This window comes from Micropterus dolomieu, linkage group LG13 (genome assembly GCF_021292245.1).
Source record: "Micropterus dolomieu isolate WLL.071019.BEF.003 ecotype Adirondacks linkage group LG13, ASM2129224v1, whole genome shotgun sequence".
Taxonomy (NCBI): domain Eukaryota; kingdom Metazoa; phylum Chordata; class Actinopteri; order Centrarchiformes; family Centrarchidae; genus Micropterus; species Micropterus dolomieu.
In genome coordinates this window covers 26,813,879-26,836,702 of record NC_060162.1, presented here as the reverse complement: position 1 = coordinate 26,836,702, position 22,824 = coordinate 26,813,879, and the positions used below count along the sequence as shown (strand labels likewise).

The 22,824-nt window shown below is 40.4% G+C and overlaps 2 protein-coding genes across 5 annotated transcripts in view; both read right to left on the bottom strand.

The window, feature by feature from the left end:
- Nucleotides 1–22,824, bottom strand: part of LOC123981564 (pro-neuregulin-3, membrane-bound isoform-like) — a 580,451-nt gene that overhangs the window by 286,053 nt on the left and 271,574 nt on the right. The gene's annotated exons all lie outside the window — the stretch shown is intronic.
- On the bottom strand, nt 1,216–22,797 carry LOC123981567 (spindlin-1-like). 2 transcript variants are annotated; one of them, XM_046066489.1, is made up of 8 exons: nt 22,472–22,797; nt 13,675–13,748; nt 9,099–9,204; nt 8,928–8,976; nt 8,596–8,731; nt 8,153–8,270; nt 6,980–7,213; nt 1,216–5,208 (listed from the first exon to the last, which is right to left on the bottom strand). In XM_046066489.1, the coding sequence occupies exons 3-8, from the start codon at nt 9,136–9,138 to the stop codon at nt 5,009–5,011; spliced, it is 777 nt and encodes a 258-aa protein (XP_045922445.1). In that variant the 5' UTR covers nt 9,139–9,204; nt 13,675–13,748; nt 22,472–22,797; the 3' UTR covers nt 1,216–5,008. The 2 variants fall into 2 exon arrangements, with proteins under 2 accessions (XP_045922445.1, XP_045922446.1); XM_046066490.1 differs by having other exon boundaries at nt 22,481–22,797.

Here is a 22,824-nt window from a genome sequence, read left to right as displayed (position 1 = left end):
ATATCTGTTCATGTGACTCATGAGGTGTACTCAGTTTTGTTTCCAGTGGTTTAGACACTAACGGCTGTGTGATGTGTTATTTTGAGGGGACAGCAAATTTACACTGTTCTACAAGCTGTACACTCACTACTTTACATTGTAGCAAAGTGTCATTTCTTCAGTGCTGTCACATGAAAAGATATAATCAAACATTTACAAATAATGTGAGGGGTGTCACTTTTGTGAGATACTGTAGCTTGTTAATAAAGACAGATTGGATGCTAACTAGGGGTAAAACTTTTTTAAGCAGCCTAGTTGGGATGGGGTCCAAAATACAGGTTGATGGCTTAAATGAAGGGAGCAGTCTAAATATATATCAGGTTTTACAGTTTCTTAGGTTTCTGTTTGATAATAAATCAGAACAAGTTGAGGGCAGAAGCTAGTGAATTTAGTCTATAATAATTATAATTTCATCATTAAAGAAGCTCATGAAGTTGTTCCTACTGAGGGCTCCAGGAAAACATGGCTCAATAGAGCTGTGACTCTCCCGGGTTTGTTCTTGTTTTCCTCTATTAATGATGAGTAATAGGCATTACGGAGAGCATTCTTATACACCGATCAGCCATAACATTATGACCACCTGCCTGTTGAAACAGATTGATTGACAGTACAAAAAAAAGTACAATTGGTGGAGTTCCCCTTTTAACGCACAGACTTTGTGCGGGTTTGATATCCATCTTCTCTTCTCACCCTTGGAAAATAGCATATAAGCTAGTCCTTTTAACATGTCTGCTTTGCACATGCAGCCCAATAGGAAGTTGAATTAACCATTCAGCATGTTTGATACACAAGGCCACTCAAACACTTTTTTTGAGGTTTGGGAGAACCAACTGATGTTGATTTTTTGAGGCTGATATTTGAAAGTTTAAAAGATACAACAATGACATATTAGCCAATTTTAACACATTTACATTTTTACCAAAGATGAAGAATGTGGTTATTTAAAAATTGTGACAAAGATATGATATTTTACAGTTGCTAAACTTGTCTGTGCTCTATGGACATAAAGTCTTCACTGAAGTATGCTTCAATCCATAAACGCTGCATGTTGCTCAAGTGCCGTACAGAAAAACCACCCGTCCTACTGTACCTGCTCGCACCAACAAAACAGCCTCAGATGTCAAAAATCGAAAAGTGAACCATGCTGGAAAGAAAACAAAGCACGCCACGTCAGGATTTCCATTAACAATAAAAATTATTAACATACATTTTAAAACATACAAAAACAAACAATACAAGGCAGAAGGATGACAGAAGGCCCATGTCATTCAAACATTTACCGGTTATCATTATAACAGTGAAATAAACTAAATGACTAAATTAGACATAACTTTGCTGCAAATCAAGTCTTAGTAAGAATGTGTTATATCATCACCAAATTGAAATAGTGCCTGTTGAGACGACCACAATCTTATTCATGAAAAACAAAACAGATATACACGTGCAGAAACCAACAGATCTCTGGGAAAGTGTCTTTTTTTGTGCGGTTATAATAAGAGCTGTAATCTGCCTTGGCAACTAACTACATCACAGGAAGTACACTGACTGAAGGTTTTTCATACATCACTGGTTTCTTTTCTCATTCACTCCTATGTTAACAGGTTTTGGGAGAAGAATAAAATGACAGGAAACATTCACTGATAGCTGTTGCATTAAGTGCCCAAACCCCCAAAACTTGACCTATACTGACATCCACAAATTAAGTTTTAGTTATAAATGGAAAATCAACATTTTTGTAATTGTAAATATCAGCCTATTTTCCTCATTCCAGCAAATTATGGATGCGTACATATCATCAGCATACATTCATAATTAAGATTTAGTTATTTTGTAATAAACCTTTAAAAGGTACAATGTGTAAGATAAGGACAGAATTTTAGTATAAACATTAACAAAATGAAGAAAATGAAGATATTCAACAGAATGTGAAGTAGTAACAGTTCTGACGTCATGTAAAATACGTCTATGTACTGTTTTGCAGAGATATCTACTGAAGTTAGCATGCTAACCAGCTAGCTCTGGCCCGTCCTGTGTTGTAATACCACTTCAGCCCCGAGAGGCGAAAATCCGATAGCTCAGGCCCTACAAGATGTGTGCGAGCAGCAAGTTACGCAAGCTCTCTTAGCTTTTTGAGTGTCATAAATAAACAAAATAAAGTCACAAGAAAGGAAATATTTTTACACCTATTCTCCTTAGCAAACAGAAACAATACAACTATACACCTTCTGAATTCAAGTTTCTCTCATTCAAACTCGACAGAAACAAATTAAAACTCGTCTTGGTTAGTCTTTCCACTGTCACCAAGTCTGGTTTGGTGAAAATAACCCCTTAATTCACAGAGTTAGATGTGAAAATATTCTGGCTTTACTTGCTATGGCTGCCTCTCTGATTCCCAACCTCCCTCTCACACCTCTCCTCTTCCCCACCTGACCCTGGAGTCAGAGTCCTTGTCAGAGCCGCTGTAAATCACCTCAGTACAGTATTCTTTGTCATCAAACTGGCCTCTGTCGGTCTCGTTCAGTCCCAAGCCGACCTTGATCACCGAGAGCTTGGTTCCGGTTCTGGTGCCCATTCAGGACTATACCACTGCTAAATTAGCTGCACAGCTCACTGAGCTCAGTTAGCAGCAGTTATTACCTGATATGTGATATGCTGCCCCCTATTTTTTGGGGAGTATGAATTGGACAGGTGGAGACGAGTCTCAATACTTACACATTGTACCTTAAAGGAACCAACAAGGATAAGGATATCTTTGTATTCTTAAATTGTAGCTGGCTGAAAGTAGCAAATTTATTTGGGATATCTGTCAATTACCAGTATAAACAGCTCAACTCTAACCCTCATTCACATAGCACATTTTGCTTATTTTGTCATTTTGCCCAAAACTACATTTTCAGTCCAGAACACACTTTTATGGCAAACCTTCAGTCTCGAGTATATCCAAATAAAATAAAATGTACATTTGTGAAAAAGGAAATTTAAACCTTCTCTGGTTGTTAATCTCTTTACATACTAAACACAACTGTCTGTGTCCCCTCTGGTTTCTTCAGTCAGCCATGAAAGCATTGGATCACATCATGAGGACCCAAAAATATTTTGGTTTGTGTGTATAAACAAACTGGGATTACATTTGTTACAGTAATACATTTATCAACCCAGACATGGAAGTGAACTGTTCAGGCTCTAAATGCTTAACATCTTCAAAATTCTCACTGACGCCTTCAAACTGAAAAAAAAAAAAAAAACGTCTGTGTATTTGTTTTTCTTCTAAAGTCCAACATACTCATGAACTGTCCAGGGAGTATTCTTATCTTCTCCTCCCAGGATTTAAGGTGCATTAAACCATGTTATCCGCTCCTTAAATCAACAGATTGTGACATTTAGAATCCATCACATCCACACGAAGTTCAAATGGAGGAAGAACCACTCAAGAAATTGCAATTCCAGGTGTTTGTGTTAATGTTAATAACCTTGTTACAAACAAACTGCCAAGGCCACCAAGGGCTTTGGCCAAGTTTCAGCTAAGTCATTCTTATCCTTCATTGATGACTTAGAAAAGACAACACGAGAGCAAATCCAAAGGCTTTAGTGAAATCACAGGAAAAAGCTGTCCGATTGTCTTCAACATCAAACAACTTCACAACAGGACGGGTTCCGGCAATGATAAAAGCAAAAAGAAAAGAAAAAGCTTTTTTAAAGATCAGTTTGTTGCCCTCCTCATTAATATTCAGTTGAAGTTGATGAAATGGAGCCTGTGTAAGTAGCACAATTTACGATGAAGAAATCTGTTTTGTTTTGTACAACAAACGGAACAGAAATCCCACTTCAGTTAACCTTCATTCCAAACAAAAGGGCCACCAGTTTTGGGATATTTCCAAAGTGCCTTCTTAAGTGTGACAAAAACAACCTGTTTTTTAGGTTCCTACCTGTTCCTTTACTTATTTATGTGTGGGTTAGCATTGTTATGCTGGTTACCATGTTATGTTATTTTACTGTTTTTTCCTTCAGAAAGTCTCTAAAGTCCAACGTTTAGGTTAGACTGGGACCACTTTCTTTTTTCCTGTCTTATGGATCTCAATTATATGGAGGACCATTTCAGCCAGGAAAAGAGAAAAAGGGATGCCCTTAGGCATAATAAACACTATAATCTTTTTGGTAAAGAATTACGAACTTATAAATCAAGGTAATTATTTAATTCAAAAAGAAGTAAAGATTTTGACATACGATTCACTAAATCAAAATGATGATTTTATAAATCATAATTATACCCAGTAAAATATTTTGGCTTACATAGTCAAACCTTTGAAATATTAAGCCAAACTATGTGATTTGTAAGTCACGTATCCAAATGAAGACTTCTAGTTGCCACACTGCCAACCACTCCACCTGACCACCTGTCCTTATCTTGTTTCCTTGTTGTTTAGCACAGAGTCGGCTACTATCAGACTTTCCCATGACATGATCACTAGGGGGTAATCTCGAATTAGCTATGCCATATCACCAAGACCAAAAATGTCCCCTGCAACCAGCCCACTGGATGAATTCAAACACTGAAATTGATTTAAACGTTTAGTTTGCTTTCTAAAGTAAGACTGAATTTTTGGAACCTTTGATTTTTTCAGAAAGGTATTAAGGGGTATTCAAAATTTTCCGGCCCTTGTAGGAGTAACTTAAAACCAGGACCCTTTTTTTCTATTTTAAGGGTCTCAGAAAGTCATAGATGAGTCTTCAAAGCCACCAAGCTGAATTTTAATCCGTCTTAAATGTTTCCAGACGCAGGAACAAGCCGATTTTCAAAAAGCATCTATCCTGTCCTTTTCCACTGAAAGAATTCTTTTCTCGAGTCTTTTGTTTTTGTATTTGATGGTACAAGGAACAAGTGTTTGAACGAATGCTTCAGGTGTTTCAAAATGTGCTGCATTTTTGTTTCTGTCAAGTCAAGAGAGGGGCTCAGGACGTCTGCAGAGTCTTATGAAGTTTTGACCAGGTCGTAGACGTAAATGAGGAAGTCATCGTCAAATTTGATGAAGTAGACGGAGGGCTTGGCCTCCACCTGGTGGATTACCATGCCCGTTCGTTTGCCGCCGTCCTCTTTGGCGTACTCGACCTGTTTACCCACCAGGCTGTCCACTACCTCGCCAGGTTCCCTCTCCGCCGGGACGCTGTCATCTACAGGGAGACACAAACAGAGAGATGTTGGTATTAACATGTCCTCCATCTCACCTGTTTTTTATTCTTCTAGTAAAACAGAGAAACAAATGGATGTTTCTGAGGTATTTAAATAAAAAAAATAAGTGCTAATCGTGGGGGATATAATGTTAAGGTCGCCAACTTGATCGAAAGCTGCCAAATTCAATGTTTGGTATTTACGATTTGGCATTGGGGAGCCTCTGATCAGAAACCTGCAACACCCAATGAGAGCGAGCTGACAGGGAAGCGTCACCAACTTGTTGTGCATCTGCTCACGCTATAAAATACATAAACCCTGCTGATTCCCTCTTCTCAGCCATGAGTTCTTTGGTTCATCCACAGTTTTATTCTCTTTTTTTTTTGGTGCATTTGGCCACAAGTTTTCATCTAGATCACACCTTCGATCCTCTCTTGCAATAATTCTTCTTCTAGATCTTTTTAAGAAACCTCTTAATATCCAGCATTCAATGTGTCCAAGAAGGACATGTGATCTTATGGCTGGTGGTGATGAACTTTCCACCTCTATGAAGACAATAATTCCTAAATGGAAGTGATTAGCGCGATAAATCGCACTCCATCGAAGGAATTGAAATTTCCAACTTTTGCTGAGTTGCTGAGCTACAGGGAGCTTCGGAGAAGAGAGCCCGAGGCAGCGCCGGACATTTGTACAAATAAACACCTGCAGTCACACCGATTCTGCTCTGAACAACTAAGCTATTTAACGGCGGGAGGAGCTCAGAGTTAATTGCTTTTCTTAAAGTCATTTTTGGGATTAAAACGTTGATTTATCTTCACTCGAACTTCACAGCAACGAGCCACCTTGTTTCCAACCTCTACTATTATTCCTGTACTCAGTAGGCACCCACTACTTCATATTTACACAGATATGGGACAAAACAGGAGATTGCTTGGAGAAAAGTAAGCGAGTAAGTTTAACTGCCTGGTCAGTGCAGAAAATATGTGTCTGTTAGATGATTCCAGCTATCATTGTACTTTGCTGTGAAACAAGTTAGCATTGCATGGCCCTGATCAATCCGAACACCATTTATGGAAAACAAGCATTCTAAAAGTTGGTATCATGCGGACAGACCTGACAAAACATGAATTTATATATTTAACAAATTGGCATCATGATGTAGTTATTTCAGCACAAATTTTGCATTTTACTTGCATTGTATGGGAACACTCAAGTGAAAATTAAATTTGCTTTGTGTGGGAATGCGCCATAATGCAGCTTTGACACTGGTTGTACTCCTCTGCCCTCACTGCTATTTTCCCAATTACAATGGCTGGTCGGCATGGCTAAAATAGATGTTACGACAATATTTAATCAAATTGCATGATACATACTGTGTAACAGTATACGCAGGGTGCGACTTGCCTGGGATTTCCCCCCTTTTTTCATGAAAAAAAAAGAATCTCCTACCTGTTTTTTACACAAATCTGAGTACACAAAATTAACTTACACTCATTCTTTTATTTACAATTAGCTCACTTGAGTTAATTTAAACATCAGAACTTTGAAAAAAAATGATCAAATATGATCATATAGTTGTAATGCCATTCCAATAAAACTGGACTATCACACAGCCTTACCTGTTTGCATTTACACCTGCCTTTTTTACTACCTATTGAGATAAAATCCAAAATGCTCAAGACACGGGACAGGTAAAGGGACTAAGTGGGTTCAGGTTCCACTTTAAAATTCCCACCGTTTTAAATAAAGGCTGAATGATATTACTTCACTCACTGGAGTCAGGCATGATGCGGAGGTCTCCCTCCTTGTAGTCGTCCAGCAGCTGGTACATGTAGAGGACAGGGTCTTTCTCGTAGGTTATGTAGAACCAGGTGGTCATGATAGGAGCCCGGGCCAGCACCATCCCCCTCCACTCCTCCTTCGGACCCTCCTCTGTCTCAAACATGTGCTCCACCGCTTTTCCTATCATGGTGTCCGCTAGGTTGACGTCTGTTAGACGGGATTTAGCTGCAGGGACAAAAATTCAAATCAAAACAAAAGTCACTTCCCAGGCAGTTATAATATATTATAACTGCAAAAATGCCAGGAATATAATTCAACAAAAAATAAAGTCCACAGCAACATCAGTGTACAAGTATTGAAACAACAAGATTGCAGTTTAGCATCTAATTTATTTACCAGTGCTAACCGCAGTAAAGTGCAGAGTAATGTACATATCAGCACACCTGATGAAGCTGTGATGCTCATTACACACCAGAAAACAAAAGGACAGCTTGTCTATTCTTAGATCATTACCATGTGTTTATGCTCTGTGGAGTGGCCTTAAGAGGGCACCTCAAACTCAGCCAGTCAGACATGGCTCATCTTTCATCAGTCTAAACTATATAGGGTTACAACAGTCTCATAAGTATTAACAAACAAATGTCGAGATACGTAATTTTCAAAACACAATGCACAATTAAATGTAGAGTGAATTATATTTATAAATCTAAATTTTGTGTGACACAAATTGTGCAGAAGAACGGTCTCAAAATGATCCACATGCAAATAGGTTGAGATTCAAATATATTTCCAGGTATGACGTGCATTGATTTGTGCATTGTGTTTTACGAGTTGTGCTTCTTGATTTGTGAATTTTTGAATACTTGAGCCTGTCTATCTTAGCATGCTAAAGTGCTACCATTACTATACTAACATGATTACAGTTAGCATGTTAACATACATACTTAACATCTATTAAATGTTATCATGCTGACTTTTAGCATGCTAAACTCTAACATGTTATCTTTTGCAGACAAAAATCTATATGTGGTAAGTATATGTGATTTATATATTTGTTGGTATAAAATGTTAAAAAGTCTTTGTTGCTTTATTTTTAAGTTGCAAAACTGTAAAAAAAAACAAAACAAAAAAAACTCTGTGAACCTGTTCTCACTTCAGTCTTACCCAGTCTGTCAGGGAGCACCTCCAGCCCCTGAACCCTCTCGTCTTTATGAAGCTCCAGACCATAAACGCAGTCAAAACCATCATACTTTATCAGATAGAGAGACGGGTTCACTGGCACCTGGTGGACACATTTTCAAACAATGTTTTTTTCGTTGCTTTGATGCTTCTTTTCACACATCCTTAAACAAACGTTTATGTCAGGTAATTCACGTCAACAGTATTACAGATTTAATTTACTGGTAGCAGTGAGGATGCAGGGCTCAGCAGTGACACATACAGGTAGAATGAACACTAAGTGTTTATTATGGGCTGTCTTTAGTATTAGGTCTACCCCGTTTAATACACAGTATATGGAACACATGACTATAAACAACTTCTGTGCCTGCTTGAACTACTGCAAAGCTACATTAATCCCTCACTCACTTATTCATCACTCTGCTTACCTGGTCGAGCACTGTTCCTTTCCAGATCACATGTCCTCCTCCTTCCTTCCAGACGTGCTGGATCCTGCAGCCGACGAGGTTGCGTCGTGGCTGCGACAGAACTTTGGTGGTTGGACCCAGACTGCTCTTATGTTTCCTTACGGGAGACATGAAACAACACAGTCAACATTGTCTGCTTTGACATTGTGTTAACTGTTTGTGCCGAGTTGCATCTATTGAATCCCCTAATGCGGGACTAGAAACATTCTCATCTCATATTATGATCTCATGTTCCTTTCAACAGGACATTTGAGTACAATTGTTTAAAAGAGCTGCAAAGCATCTTAACTCACTTATGAGTGTTCTTTTTCTTCATCATATTTGCAGAAACACCTACATGCCCTGAGGAGAAAAATAAATCACAGCACATTCATCAACCGCTGTACAAATTACAACCATCAATCAGAAAGCAAGTACTACCATCATGTAGTGTCTGCAAGTTAAATGTTAATAGCTGTGTGTACCTGCATCAGCTGTGTCTCTGAGTCCCGGAGTGCTCTTCATTCATCTGGAGGCTGGTAGGCAGTCAGGCTGCCCGGCCACACAGCTACAACACTAACCTGTCCAGGGCTTAAACAACAGGAGGAGAAACACAGAAAGCACGTTACCTCCTGTCAGGAAAAACAAAATGACTACTAGCATCAAAAAACTGTTGATATCTGCCCATGAATCCTATGCTGCCGGCTCACAATCTGATCATTTATGACCTTTACTGGTAACTACTGGTGCCAAGCAGGAATTACAACATCAACAGATCCAAACTGCTGACAGATATCATCCTTTTTTTCTCATTACTAACTGGCACTTTGGGGCACTTCCACTAGCAAAATGTCTCTGAAACCAACCAAGACAACTCCACCCCAGAAAAATCTCACTCCTTCCAAGATGGCGCCAGCACACGCAACACAATAGACCCAGCCATTGGCAAACCTCTAAAGGAAGGAATTTCTGGAGGTCTGTCCATCGATTTTCTGGACAACTGACTGACTGATTTTCTGACTTAACACTTGACAGGTGTATTGCTAGGACCCAAGCAGTGCAGTGTTGAGTGTGAAATAGTTTGGATGAGTGGTTTCTAGAGAAAGCTGAGAAACACCGCCCCACAAGGCCGAAACTGGCTGAAACTGAGTTGCAGCACGGTGGCCAAGACCATACAGCGGTTCAACAGGACAGGTTCCACTCAGAACAGACCTCGCCATGGTCGACCAAAGAAGTTGAGTGCACGTGCTCAGCGTCATATCCAGAGGTTGTCTTTGGGAAATAGACGTATGTGCTGCCAGCATTGTTGCAGAGGTTGAAGGGGTGGGGGGGTCATCCTGTCAGTGCTCAGACAATACACCGCACACTGCATCAAATTGGTCTATATGGATGTCGTCCCAGAAGCCTCTTCTAAAGATTATGCACAGGAAAGCCAGCAAAAAGTTTGCTGAAGACAAGCAGACTAAGGACATGGATTACTGGAACCATGTTCTGTGGTCTGATGAGACCAAGATAAACATATTAATACATGGTAATAGATGGTATCAAGGCTAAAAGTGATGGACTGGCCAAGCATGTCTCCAGACCTAAACCCTATTGAGCATCTGTGGGGCATCCTCAAAAGGCCGGTGGAGGAGAGCAAGGTCTCTAACATCCACCAGCTCCGTGATGTCGTCATGGAGGAGTGGAAGAGGACTCCAGTGGCAACCTGTGAAGCTGTGGTGAACTTCATGCCCAAGAGGGTTAAGGCAGTGCTGGAAAATAATAAATATTGACACTTTGGACTCAATTTGGACATTTTCACTTAGGGGTGTACTCACTTTTGTTGCCAGCGGTTTAGACATTAATGGCTGTGTGATGTGTTATTTTGAGGGGACAGCAAATTTACACTGTTCTACAAGCTGTACACTCACTACTTTACATTGTAGCAAAGTGTCAGTTCTTCAGTGTTGTCACTTGAAAAGTTATAATCAAATATTTACAAAAACTTCTGTGAGATACTGTACCTTCAGTGAATAATGTCAGCCTATCCTTTGTAACACCCTGGGAACCCACTACTTATGTAATTGCGGATTTTAAATACATAAGCTATCGTACAAGTATTTCTTTCACTTACATTCAGTCAATTAAATGTCATTTAACAAAGAAGCAGAAATAACAATTATTAAAGCTGCAAGCAGCGTTGAACGGGCCCTCGCCTCCACGCACTCTTAGCACCGGAGGTTGGCTGACACGACTAGGAATCTTCACGAGTATCGGGAACTGCACAAAGAACTACAAACATGTCACGTTTGCTGTATATTGAACAATGTATAGTTTACAACAGCATCCTGTTTTATGGAGAAACATGCAAATTGTTTTCCCATGTTAAGAAATAAAACAGAAATATAAGACAGATCCCTTTGAACAAGTTTTCTTTCTGAAGGACATTGGAGAGAGAGAGAGAGAAAGAGAGAAAGAGAGAGAGAGATTAACAATTAATCATCAATTAGCCATTGAATACTAACGTTAGAAAAGAACACTTTTGTTGTCATCTAAAATTCCCATTATTATATGCAACAAATATTGAGTCTTTGATGTAGGCTATTAGACACAACCCTTCTATCAGAGGTATCTTAGGTGGGAATAAGATTCAGAAAATGTCCTTAAATCCCAACAATGTGCTGTTCTACTAACCTGAGGTCTTAATACCGGCCGTACTAGATCTTATTAGTTGCTTGAGTAAATTTTGATACAAAATAAAAGCTTTTCCTTTGGGTGGTCTCTGAATGTTCACACCCCCTTATCTTGCCAATTTCGGTGCAAATGCAGGGCTTTACATTTTTGGGAACAGTAATTACCCCTTTGCTTCAACAATTATATGGTGTAACAGTGGGTTATGTAATGCAATGGACTCAAACGCAGACAGAACAGGCAGATGGTGCAGTTCATGGATTTATTGCAGCATAAATGAGTTTATGTGTAGGTATAGACAGGCAGAATGTTAGGCAGGCAGACAGGCAAGTAGGCAGATACAGGTCCAGGTAAAGCGAAGCGAGGCAAAGAAAAACCCAACAAGTCATCTAGGCACATGGCAACTATGATGAACTCAAAATGAACATACAAAGTGAACTGGTATAAATGGTGAATGGCTGGTGAGGCAATGCGGTGAAGGTGAGGAGTGGGCGGAGCAGGTCATGTAACGGCAGGGCTGATGAGAGAAGTGGGAACAGGTGTGTAGATGGGTGGGGCAGTCAGGGGATGGGAAAAGGAGGGAAAGTCCAAGGGTATCTGGTTGACAGCGGGAGGATGGTATGCCTGGGGAGTTGAGGGAAAGAACATGGCCTGAGAGATGGACAGATAGAAAGCATAATGCAGAGGGCTGGGAATAACAGTCTGTGGCATTGGAGAGGGACTGAGGAGCAAACTGTAACATTTAAAGCTAATTTTACACCCTTGTTTAAGAGTGTATGTGAGGAACTTGAAAGCCTTATTGGTTCTTAACTGACCTGCTTGGTAAAATAAAAAAAATAATTTGCCAACGTGTAAACATCCAAACAGGCAGAGTAATCAAAAAATCAGTAGAACAGTAGAAAAACACATGGGTAACAGGCACTTGACAAACACATACAAGCAGGAGGATCAAAAACAGGTGGAACACATTAGGATAATCAGGAAACAAAGCATGCGGCAAACAACAGAGACAGAAGATTACTACACTAAAACAGGAAACGGGACTAAACAGACAGACATACAGACCAAACCGTAAATAGACAGAAACAAAAACCTGACGCAGACAGTTACCAAGATGAACCTGAAACAAGCAGGCACACGGACAAAACTGAAATACGGACCAAATCCAGACACTCTGATCCTCCAGACATGTACAGAATCACAATGTTGTTGCGTTTATTCTTCTTTTCCTCAACACCCACGGTGTTGGTGTTCTTCCTGGATCTTGTGGCTGTTTTCACAAAGGTCCAGTTTCGATATCCACAAGCTTTAAGTGCGTCCTTTAAGTGTTTATTCTCCTCATCCTTGGCCTGGGCACTTCTTGGTATGTTACAATCTCAGTGATACAGGGTTCCGATAACTCCTAACTTATGCTCCAGTGGGTGCTGAGAGTCAAAGTAATGATTGGCCCGTGTGCCGGTTTCCTGATACTACTCCAATGTGAAGGCTCCTGTCCTCTCTGATATGTATGTATCGTCACCAACTTAAGGAGCAAGTCTGTGACAATAAAAGTCATCAGCACCACAACTGAACATACAGTAGTTAGTTGAGCAACATCTGTAACGTCTGCGCTCTCATCAATTGCATTGCAATCAGCATGAATGTCTTGAATGTCTTCACAAACTCACCGTCAGAATATGGCTTTGATGCTGATGCTAGTTTGTTAACAATAAGGTAGCTAGCCTTATGAGCTGCACTGCTGATCTCTTGGCCACATTTTATTTATCTTCTCTGGTCTCAGTTGTCCTTGCGGGTTCTTGTGTGAACCCGGCACACTGGCTTCCTATTTACTTCTTTGAAGAAATAGGAACTGGTCTATTTTACTTTAAAAAATCGACACTTTTCTACTTTTTGATAAAGTAGATCCCACCCCCCCTTTATTTACCTACATATTTTAAAAAAAACGTAATTGTTTGTGATGTGTGACATGGCCATCCCCTTTTTGATACCGTTTCATTTGTTGGTAGATCTTTGTATTTGTTTGTACTTGTCTTTGTATTGTGTTTAAGTGTTGCTGATGGTGTACTGCAATTTGGGGAAGCGCAAAACTATGATACAGTGTCTTTGATGCAGATATGATCTCCCCGTTTCTTTAGTGTGTGAAATAGCCTCCCCTTTGATGTGGTTGTCTGTTTTGTACCAGCGAGTTCAATAAAGATAGATCTCTATATATTTATAGATAGATAGATAGATAGATAGATAGAGAGAGAGAGACGGATTTATAGATATATTTTTTATATAATTTTTCATGCTGTCATGATGAAGATGTTTTTGTGTCTATCCACTCTTTCATCAAAACAACAACAAATTTAAAAAGTAAAAGATAAATGCAGGTTTAGCAGTTCTTACCTAGTCTCCAGTATTCAGTAGTGTTGATTGGATGTTCAGCAGTTTTCGGGGTTTCCAGGATTCAGGCTGCTCATCTGCAACAAAAACCAGGATCAAACTTATGACAGGAAAACACAAAGTCAACAATTCAAACAATATTGTAAAGACCCGAACTTCCAGTAAATATACGCTAGAGGAACGATGGGTCTCCTTATTATGTTGTTTTTCACTGTCGTTATGTGTTGTTGTGATGTATTTCATGTAATTCTGTTTTGGTCACTGGTATGTGATGATGCTGTTGTGTCATATCTCATGTTTTCTGTCCGTTACTGTTACGTGACGATGTGTCTTCCCTATCATGCACAGTGCTGTGAAAAAGAATTTATCTGCAGGGACAATAAAGTCTAACTAACTAACTTATATTGATGTGATTGTAGGGCTGGAATGAGTCATTGACAACATCTATTACTATTACAATTTGCAGCGCTACGAGCTGAGTCTGTCTGACGCGCCTGTCACACACTGAGTTAGGGACCATCTTAAATTTGCAATGTATTCCATTTCAATCATCAATAACTTTTTTGTTTTTCAACATAAAAATCATTTCACACCATTGAGATTGTAAAAAAAGGTTGCGAAAAAGGAGTAATTAATTTAATCATTTGATATGCCCAGTGCAAGGTTGTAATAGCCTGCTCATTTATGAATATATTGACATCAAACCACCTCTCATCTGTCCTGGACATAGAATATATATATGATATAAAAACATCTCGAGGTTACAATAAATATTAGGGCTGCAAACAACTATTATTTTCATTGTTGATTAGTCTGTTCATTATTTTCTCGATCAAATCTATTAGTTGTTTGGTCTAATTTTATAACCATAAATGTCGGTCAGCGTTTTCCAAAGCCTGAGATGGTTTCCTCAAATGTCCCGCCAAGGTTTGTACATACCAGCTGTGTCATAAATCACTGGCGTATTGTTAAGTCTATGGGTGGAGCAGGAACCCGCGGGAGGGGCTAGTGGGGGAAACACTAAACTAAACTTGAAAGTAAAGCAATTCTGAATAGGCGCCATCTTTGGGTCTGGTATCCAGTTGTAATAATACATCCATGGTTTTAGACCGTTGGTCCGACAAAACAAGGGAATGTTTGTCGTTAGCATTCATGATACACTTTAGCAGAGCTGTAACCATAAAAGCATGTTTGGCTAGCATCCATGTTACAATATAGCAGACTTACCATCCTGAAAATGTCTGGAGCCAGCATTTATGCATTCACTTAGCAGATGTGTGAACATAAAAGTGTTTATTAGCATCCATGTTACACTATAATGCCCGAACATGCCTTCAAGCCTCTGGCTCAAGCTGAAATGTGAGAAAAGTAACAGCCAGCTACTTTTAAATATTAACTGTGAACACAAGGTAAGAGGAGTACAGTGTGGCAGGCATAAAACCATAAACTGTTTCTGAAGCAACGCATCTTTATCAATGACTGTCTGCGTGATGATCCTGATCCAGAGCACTTAGTATCATCCAATCTCCATGTTACACCCTAATGTAACCGTCAGGAGGGTAGACTCTCAGGCGACTAGTACAACCTGCAAGGCGAGGGTCCCACAACAGACGGAGGCAGCTGAAGGCTACTGTAGGCTACTTTTCGTAAGACTTACATAGGCTTACGTTACTTAAGTTATTGCTACAGACAAACAGAGTCAAGCGTCTACCGAGGAAGGGGACTGATAACAGTCACCACCGTTGAGAGGGGGACTTTGGGGAGAAATCAAATGATCAGTCAAGCACTCTCCTGACTGGTTCTGAGAATGAGAGAATCTGGAGAGATGGGCTGGTGATCGGCCAGTTTTCAGCTTAATCGGCCACGACCAAACGGGTGCCGATTAGTCCCACATAACCAATCCTGTCCCAGTCACATTTACACATATGCTGTGCTGCACGATGGTTCATATCAGGTGTACAGCAGCACAGCCAGTAACCGACTACTGTCACAGACAGATGCACACACGCTTGCTACAACATGCCATTGGTGTGGAAGTTTTTCGCCATGAGTAAAGAAGACGCATGCAATTTGTAAAACCTATAAGGCCGAAATAAGCCGTGTTTTCCACACCAATGTCACTTTGGGGTACCGCCCAGGTACATTAACAGTATACCTGGCAGAGTAACAGAGACAGATGTTATCTTGTATTACGTTAGAAGACACTGTGGATATTTCAGAAGCACGGTAGAAGTGACTTTATAAAACCGCTGACAAAGAAAGTCAACAGAGCAGACAGATAGAGAGTGTAGGTGTGTGCGTCTGAAGGGCAAAACAAGATGAGCAGATTAAAATAGTTTGTGAGTAAACACTAAAATAAGATGAAGAATGAGATAATAAATAACCTCCTAGGAATAGGGTAATCTATTCTTTAAAATACTTTAAAATAGAATAAACAATCAGAATCAGCAGGTACATCTCTACTGAGAATGATCTTGAGTTACATGCATTAACGTTATTGTGCAAAAGTCTTAGGCTTTTGCACAATAAGTCTTTAAATCAAATCAGTATTTGGTGTGACCACCCTTTGGTTGGCCCAAACATCTGAGAGAACTCCCCACAGTCATCTGTGGATTTGAGCAGCCTCAGCTGTTTCTCTCTCTTCGTGTAATCCCAGACAGACTTGATGATGTTGAGATCAGGGCTCTGTGGGGGCCACACCATCACTTCCAGGACTCCTTGTCCTTCTTTACGCTGAAGGTAGTTCTTAATGACTTCTGCTGTATTTCCCGCAAGCAACATCTGCAACATCAACTTTCTTCCTTTCTGTACTGGTAACGTACCTGGACAGTGTTAGCTTGTTGTTGTTAGAATCAAATACTTCACACAGACACACTCTTTGCGTGCTGCTAACTAAATTATTTTAACTTGGCAACGTAACACAGATCATATAAACATAAATATATTTCTGATTCGGCCTTAAAAACAACCACAAACTTGCAGGAGAAAACTTCAAGTTCCCTACAAATTCTTTGTCTGACCCATTGACCATAGGTCTGACCACGAGAGACACACTGACGGCAGAACAAAGACACACACACACACACACACACACACACACACACACACACACTAGTCCTTATCAGATACACTAGAGACGTTTTAAGAGGAGATACGCCACTTAAAGAATACTCAATACAACTCTATAGGGAAAGCCAGTAACGCAAAAGATGGTGGTTATCCCGCCCCTCTCTCTAGAAAGCCAAACATATGGGAAACATATTAAGCCAATTCCACGCATGCATAGTAGTTAATATAGATTTTTTGATATCAATTCTGAATATTTTAAACAGTTTTAATATTCATTTTCAGTCTCGAGTCGAGTTCTCCCTGCCAGCGAGCTGAAACACACACCACTGCAGTGCCCTGTCACATTCTTCTCGTCTCATTCTAGTGTTGTGTCGTTCAAAGAACGTTTCGTTCATTTGACCTAATCTTGTATATGACTCAGGAGGAACGAGTAGTCTGAGGGAGTAATTTGTGAATTTTCACGCATGCATGAATTGTCCTGGACTCTTACGTTCACTACTCACACAGCAGCTGCATGTGCTCCGTCAGCACAGGAAACAGAATTGATTAGTTCGCAACTCATAGCAACTGTGAGTCGTTCATTTGTCACGTGACAGCTCAGCCACTGTGGAGCAGGAATGAACTACTCGCTCAGCGCTCACATTGGTCATCAGTCTTTCGTTCACTCGGCAGGCTGAGTGCCAGTGCCAGTGCCGGAGAAGGAGAGGCAGTCGGTTGTCAGGTAACAGTCACTGCACTGACATTATATATTTTGTTCAAAATGTAACATTTAATAAAGTATAACATTATTACAGCGCAGTGATGTTGTGCTATAGTTTTAACACAGCCGTACCGTAACTTTAGTCCTGTTAGTGTTTCCAGCTAACAGCTGATTAGAGTTGTTCTGGGTCCGCTCCACTTCAGAGCCCTGACAGGGTTCTACTGGGAGCCGAATTACCTACGAGGTCGTCTCCTCTCCAAACGGATCCGGTCATTAAAACATTAAAACACAGCCACATAGCAACGTTAACGTTAGCCCTGTGGTGTGTTTACAGCTAACAGCTGATCCGGGTCCACCAGAGAACGCAACATAACTTTTCCTTTCTATGTACAAACAGAGCCGTGCTGTTGTTTACAGCTCTTGGCTGGTGAACAACCTGGCAGCGTTTCAGAGCAATGTACTCATGTTTGTTTCTCTCTGTCAGCAGAATCCGGACCTGATGTGTGTTAATATTTCTTTGTTCCTCTCTCTGTGCTGGAGTTCTTTTAAGAACTTGGTGGCTTTATCCAGATTATTATCAAATTGGGTGAATTTTAATAAGAGTGTGTTCATTCATATAGTGTGTCAAGTTATGCTACTGTATGAATGAGCACTTTAGAGATATGATGATAGTAATTATAATTATATATACATATGGTTGATCTGGTTGTATACTCAGGAAAGACTGTGAAAATGGACAGATTTAGCTGGAGTAGTGGCGATTGAATATTGACAACGTATTTGTGTGATTTTTACATGGTTTGAATTTGGTTGTGGCCCCATGGGGCTTTATAGAACCATGATAGAGAATGATCAAGACGTGAATTTGTGCATTATACTGTACTTAAAGCCTTCCGTGTTTGAGAACTGACTCTGAACAAAATGACTCAAAAAAATTGTCAGTCAAAGGAGTCACATTGAACAATATTAAATGCGTAACACTCACTCATCATGAGCTGAACTTAAGATCTATGACTATGTACACAAAATGCCTATTTCTCTCAAATATTGTTCACAAATCTGTCAAAATCTTTGTTAGTGAGCACTTCTCCTTTACCGAGATAATCCATCCACCTCACAGGTGTGGCATATCAAGTTGCTGATCAGACAGCATGGGGATTGCACAGCTGGGCCTTAGGCTGGCCACAATAAAAGGCCACTCCAAAATGTGCAGTTCCATCACAGCACAATGCCACAATGAATTGAATGTTCATTTCTCTACCGTAAACTGTCTTCAAAAAGGCGTTCCAGAGAATCTGGCAGTACATCTAACCGGCCTTACAACTGCAGACCACGTGTAACCACATCAGCCCAGGACCTACACATCCAGCATATTCACCTCCAAGATTGTCTGAGACCAGCCACCCGGACAGCTGCTGCAACAATCGGTTTGCAAAACCAAAGAATTTCTGCACAAACTGTCAGGAACCATCTCAAGGAAGCTCATCTGCATGCTCATTGGGGTCTCAACCTGACTGCAACTTCGCACAGCCATTGAAGAGGAGTGGACCAACATTCCAAAGACCACAATCAACAACCCGATCAACTCTATGCAAAGGAGATGTGTTGTACTGCATGAGGTAAATTATGGTCTCGCCAGATACTGACAGATCACGGGCAGTGAGGGTGGGAAGCACCACATCCACCACCATAAAGCTTGATTTATACTCTTGTGTAGGGTCTATGTGCGTAGCCATGCATTTATACTTGTTTGTCGGTGTCTCCGTCATTCTGCAATTACAGCCCCAAACGGCAGTTGGCATTAGCGCTACAGCGTCCACTGTTGACTTTTGCCGGCCGAGCAAGTTTAGCCCTCTGCTAACGTGAATGGGGGTAAAATTTTATACGTGTGGCTGTTATACCCCTTTCAAGTGTTATCGACTGAAAGAATCACATCCTGATAGTGAAACAAGTCATTTTGCTCGGATTGTGACGGTCAAATATATTGATCCTCCGTGTTACAGCCGCTGGTTTGGCCGCTAGTAAAAGTTACTTCAAAGCATGGGCCACTTTCTGTCAGCCTGGAGGCATTGCGGGACTTCCCAGCCCAGTTCTTGCGGTCCGCGTTGCCTCGACGTGTAGTTAAATTTTTCAGGAGGTGCACGTCAGGCTACGCCGTAGATTACGGTGTAGGGTAAATTGTTGACAGCTTCAGGTACCTTGGCATCACTATGTACAATAAATTTTTGTTTATAAAGTTTTGATCACCATATCACAGACATTCACAGATGCTGTCAACAAAGATTTTTTGTCGTACGAAAACTCAGGACTCTCTCAGTCAAACCACACCTACTGCTTCTGTACCGTAGTATCACTGAAGCCATCCTTTTGTACTGTGCTACCTGTTACTTCACCATGCTCTCTCTCACCAATAGGAATAAGTTTCTTAAAATCACTAACACTTCCTCCAAAATAATAGGTCTTCCCACTCCCAACCTGCCAGCCCTCATTAATACCGCCACTGCTCGTAGAGCAACTACCATAGTATAAAATCCCAGCCACCCTCTCAACTCATGCTTCACCCTTCTCCCGTCTGGCCGTAGATACAGACAGCTGCTCTACCTAAAGGCACGCTTTGTGCCCTGCACTATAATAGCGTTAAACTCACAAGTTAATGATGTCACTCCTGTGTTATATGTTATGTGTGCATTGTCTGGATATGTGTACTATATGTAGTTTGTATGTAGAATTCATGTTGAAGGTGCTCTTTGTACAGAATGTGAAACAAATTTCCTCCAATAAAGAATGAATCTGAATCTGAGTGCCCTTTTATTGTGGCCAGCCTAAGGCACAACTGTCAAATACCAATGCTGTCTGTTCAGCATCTTGATATGCCACACCTGTGAGGTGGATGGATTATCTTGGCAAAGGAGGTGCTCACTAACAAAGATTTTGACAGATTTGTGAACAATATTTGAGAGAAATAGGCCTTTTGTGTAAATAGAGAAAATCATAGATATTTTAGTTCAGCTCATGATGAATGGGAGCAAAAACAAAAGTGTTTTTATTTATTGTATATGCTAGTTTCTTTCAATGCTGCATAAGAATGAATATATTGAAAATCTCTTCCACGCAGAACTCCAAATACTTCAACTGACTAGCTAAAGGTAATTCGGGTATAGTTGTTTATTTCATTTAAGTCATAATTCGAAATTGATAGTTTAGTATATTTAATGACACTGAATTAGGTAATTGGCTATCAGTTTTCTCTTGTTCAAGAGTGGTGCCCCAAGGTGAATAAAAGTTATCTTCTATTATTATGAAATAATAGTAACAATTATTATTATTACATCATTTAATATAAATCTTGAAGCCTTTTAAATCCTAATCCCAGACACTGTGTTTCCATGTCAGTTCCAAGTATGGCGTTTTGGCCCAAAGTCTTCCATGAAGGCCACTTCTGAGCAGACTTCTCCGGACAGGTGTTCCGGGTCCCACTATTTACTGCCGGTTCTTCCAATTGCCAAGGGAAGTAAGCATGATGTGTCTTTCATCTGCTGCAGTAGGTTTCTTTGGCTTTTTTGTCTACGGTCCTCAATGTTGCCAGTTTCTTTGTGCTTCTCCAAAAGAGTCTGGACAGAACATCTGGAAACCCCTGTCTGCTTTGAAATGTCTGTCTGGCAGAGAGCTTACTGATGCAGTATTTCTCCTACACATCTGTTTCTTTTTCAGTTATCGATTGTGTTTGAACCTACATATTGAATTGGTGATCATTAGCACCTCTTTGGTATATTTGTTTAATCAAACACCTGACGATATACCTACAAAATCCCTGACATTGTGCAAGTGTACCTAGAAGAAGTGATGCTGTTTTGAAGGCAAAGGATGGTCACACCAAATATTGATTTGACTTAGATTTTTCTTCTGTTCAATCACTTTGAATTTTGTTAATTGATAAATGTAATCTATTAACATGGTTATTTTTGAACGCATTACAGCATTTTTTCCCCTAACCTTTGCTCAGCCAAACATCTTAAAATCTTTTAAAATAAAAACCAAAACTAGGTGCATGGAAAGATGCCACTAAGTGTTGGTGGCATTGCATGATTTTATTGTGATTTTTGTGAACGGTTCCTTTAAAGACAACACAGCTTTTGGTTGCGGATTGTCTTCTTTCCGATATGGTAAGACAGATGTGCTGCAGATGTGTTGAAATAATACAGTTTGGGTACTGCAAGCAGACAAAAAACACACAGTTATAATCTTTTTTACTACTCTAATCTTGTTTAGTGGGAGATGAGCATCAGAGTGTCTGCAGGGTTGTAGTTTTTTTACCTGTAGGATCAGACTCCAGTTGACCTCTGCTTTGATTTGGTTACAAGTTGGAAAAGGGGGCGTAGCCATCAACAGACTGAAGCATTCAAATAAGCTTTCAAAACCTTCAAAATAAAAACCCAGGGCTTTCCATGCTTATTTCAATTCATGGACTGCATAAGAAAACATGCATTTGCGAAATGCTGTGCCAAACCAGACCTTGAGTTTTTAATTAGGGTTTTTAATGCGTTCAAACTACCCTTTGACAGCTGTTTTAGCCACAATCCTTTTTTGTCTTTCCTTGTTGCAGTCACAGTATTAATGAGAATACTAGTTTGACCACCACCTAGCTAACTGGCTATGTAAAAAAAAATAAAAAATATTATTCAGTCATCATCTGCACTGACAAACGACCAAGGTTCTGCAGGGCCATCGTCAGCCATGTTGCTCGCCTCTTTTACTTTACAGATTGGGGGGGTATAGGAGGCAGAAAGGGGCATCAGACAAGTGGACAACGTCCAACACTACTTTTGCGGAAAAAGCACAAAATATCCCAGACAGAAAGACAGCAGCAGACAGCCAGAGACCAGTCTGCTGCTGCTTCCCCCCGCCCCTCCCCCGCCAGACCAACCGTCGGCGGGAGAACGCCACCTACAAAACGAGCGCTCAGTGTGTGTTGTTTTTGGTTACCTGCGGGCTGACAAGCAAGCTACAGGTGCATGTTTGTTTCTGTCTTACCGTTATTACTTTTTTAAAATGGAGGTCGGAGCGGACTGCGGCGGGTTTTCTCGCCTCCTGCTGTCTGTCCACAAAGCCCGTTTCGACTTCACAGGATTCAGCAGAGACTCCACGGCCATCTCACCATGGAAAGTTAAGCTAGACACGATTAAACGCTGGACGTCCGGTTAAGCCTTTCACAATAATTTAGCTAGTGACTAGACATTGACAAGAGCTGAACAAATGTTACAAATGTCTATGAACATTAAGCAGCAGGAACATTTTCCAAACCATCTTGTCTCTGTCCATAGATACAGATGTCCAGGACGCATTTAGCTTAGCTTAGCACACTGGAAGACTGGAAGCAAGAGTTG